The sequence below is a fragment of the Mandrillus leucophaeus genome, unplaced genomic scaffold, assembly GCF_000951045.1.
Source record: "Mandrillus leucophaeus isolate KB7577 unplaced genomic scaffold, Mleu.le_1.0 Scaffold151, whole genome shotgun sequence".
Classification (NCBI taxonomy): domain Eukaryota; kingdom Metazoa; phylum Chordata; class Mammalia; order Primates; family Cercopithecidae; genus Mandrillus; species Mandrillus leucophaeus.
In genome coordinates this window covers 1,256,598-1,259,375 of record NW_012101488.1, presented here as the reverse complement: position 1 = coordinate 1,259,375, position 2,778 = coordinate 1,256,598, and the positions used below count along the sequence as shown (strand labels likewise).

Sequence of the window (2,778 nt, the reverse complement as noted above, 5' to 3'; positions counted from 1 at the left end):
AAAAAAAAAAATCCAAAAATTAGCCGGGCATGTTGGTGCACACCTGTAATCCCAGCTATTCGGGAGGCTGAGGCAGGAGAATCGCTTGAACCCAGGAGGCGGAGGTTGCAGTGAACCAAGATCATGCCACTGAACTGGGTGACAGAGCGAGACCCTGTCTAAAATAAAATAAAATAAGATAAGATAAGATAAGATAAAATAAAAAAATAGTAAAAAAAATTTTAAAAAAACACTAGTATATAAATCAATCCACTCAAGGACTCGGTGACCAATACCAGTGCCATCTGTTCTCACCCTACCCCACAACACACACATATGCAAACTCACTCAAAGGTTAATCATCGTACCCAGGACACGGCCTCACTGCCAGATACTTGTGCGTTCCACCTGACATCACTCTCCATACAGAGTATGGCCCAACTGACTGACCCTACAACTGGCATCTCTGGCATCTGATGTATTCTATGAAGTTTAGAGCCGGGGGTGGTGTCGTGGGCCACTCCTCACAACTCCTGATTTGGAAGTTGGGGAGGAAGCAGCCTCCTATGTGACTAAAGAGAAGAAACCCCTCCAATCCCTTCTTTCACCTTTTTTGGTCTCCCCAGGCTCAGATCGACCAGTATGTGGGGTTGGTGACCAATCAGTTGAGCCACATCAAAGCTAAGTAAGAGCATGGGGCAGAGGTCGACGGGAGGGGGAAGTGGGGGAGCTTGGGAACCTTTCCTTTCTACTCTCCTTGTCCGAAAACCTCCTGGTAATGTCCCCTTGAAAAGGATGAGGAGGCAATTCCAATGCAGGCCACTAGGTGGAGGGCAGGAGCTGGCTTCGGGCTCTTGGTCAGTTTCCCACCCAGCTTTCCCCGTAGTCCCCAGATGCCACCCCTTGTCTTTTGCCCCACCTCGTGATCCCACTTGTTTCTCCTTCAGGATCCGAGCTAAAATCCCAGGGACCGGAGCCCTGGCCTCTGCAGCAGCCGCAGTCTCCGGATCCAAAGCCAAAGCCGAATGAGAACGGTGTCTCTGCCCGCAGGACGCCTGCCCCCACCCCCAGTAGCCCTCTGCCCTCCTCCATCTCCCGTCCGTTCCCACCCACTCCCCTCCTCGGCCTGAGTCTTTTCCCGGTGGGTGTCAGGATCACTCCCACTAGGGACTCTGCGCTAATTACCTGAGCGGCCAGGACTACATTTCCCAAGAGGCTCTGCTCCAGGAGTCCAGGAAAGACGAGGCACCTTGGCCGCGGGGCCTGCTGGGACTTGTAGTTGCCTAGACAGGGCACCACCCTGCACTTCCGGACCCGCCGCTGGAGGCGCTGTGAGGCGTTGGTGTCTCCTGGACGCTACTAGCCCCTACGCCGGGGCTTTGCATGGGGCCCAGGGGAGGCCTGAGCTTGGATTTACACTGTAATAAAGACTCCTGTGGAAAACTCAAGGCCTCCTGTGCTTCCAGAACCCTCCAGTGTTCACCTTTCTGCACTGAAAAGCACTTGACACTCCAGGAGAACCTTCCCCATCTCTGGGGAAGAAGCTCCCTCTGCCATCTGTGTGGGTTATGAAATGATTGAGGGGAGGCCGGGCACAGTGGCTCACGCCTGTAATCCCAGCACTTTGGGAGGCCAAGGAGGGCGGATCACTTGAGGTCAGAAGTTCAAGAGCAGCCTGGCCAACATGGTGAAACCCTATCTCTACTAAAAATACAAAATTTAGCCGGGTGTGGTGGCACATACCTGTAACTCCAGCTACTCGGGAGGCTGAGGCAGGAGAATCGCCTGAACCCAGGAGGCAGAGGTTGCAGTGAGCCAGGATCATGCCACTGCACTCCAGCCTGGGCAACAGGGCAAGACTCCATTAAAATTAAAAAAAAAAAAAATCTCAACTGGGAAAGGAGGAAGCAAAGGGACCCATGGGGAGACTGGAAGGAGACTGAGGTCTAAAGATCCACAGACCTGGGTTTGAATCCTGGCTCCACTACCCCTTGGTTGTGTGATCTTCAGCATATGACTTCACCTCTCAAAGCCTCAGTTTCCTCAGATGTAAAACTCATTAGGCCGGGCACGATGGCTCAGATCTGCAGTCCCAGCACTTTGGAAGGCCGAGGAGGGAGGATCACTTAAGGCCAGGAGTTCCAGACAAGTTTGGGCAACATAGCAAGACCTCATCTCTACAAAAAAATTAAATAAGAAAAAAAGAGGCCAGGCGCAGTGGCTCACACCTGTAATCCCAGCACTTTGGGAGGCCAAGGAGGGGGGATCACCTGAGGTCAGGAGTTCAAGACAAGCCTGGCCAACATGGTGAAACCCCATCTCTGCTAAAAACACAAAAATCAGCTGGGTTTGGTGGTGGGCGCCTGTAATCCTAGCTACTCGGAAGGCTGAGGCAGAAGAGTCGCGTGAACTCGGGAGGTGGAGGTTCTAGTGAGCTGAGATTGTGCTACTGCACTCCAGACAGGGCGACAGAGCAAGACTCTGTTTCAAAAGGAAAAAAAAGAAAAAGAAAAAGAAGAAAACTGTCAACCATGACTATACCTACATGTAAAGCCCTTGGCATGGGGCCTGGCGTATAATAATAAATGCACAGTAAACAGTTATACTATTGTTTCCCAAACCTCAGTCATTCCCCGTATGACCTTCATCATCTTTCTACTACTTATTCTGCTATTTATCTAACATTTTTCTTGAAAATCGTTTTAGGCCGGGCGCAGTGGCTCAAGCCTGTAATCCCAGCACTTTGGGAGGCCGAGACGGGTGGATCACGAGGTCAGGAGATCGAGACCATCCTGGCTA

General features: G+C 51.7%; 1 protein-coding gene across 2 annotated transcripts in view; it reads left to right on the top strand.

The window, feature by feature from the left end:
- The window catches only part of RTN2 (reticulon 2), a 13,374-nt gene extending 11,951 nt beyond the window's left edge, over positions 1 to 1,423 (top strand). For both annotated transcript variants that reach the window (XM_011975108.1, XM_011975106.1), the window contains 2 exons: positions 606 to 664; positions 927 to 1,423. In XM_011975108.1, the coding sequence (XP_011830498.1) occupies positions 606 to 664; positions 927 to 1,008 (141 nt within the window). In that variant the 3' untranslated portion in view covers positions 1,009 to 1,423. The remainder of the gene's footprint in view (positions 1 to 605; positions 665 to 926) is intronic.
- The last annotated feature ends 1,355 nt before the right edge of the window (positions 1,424 to 2,778 follow it).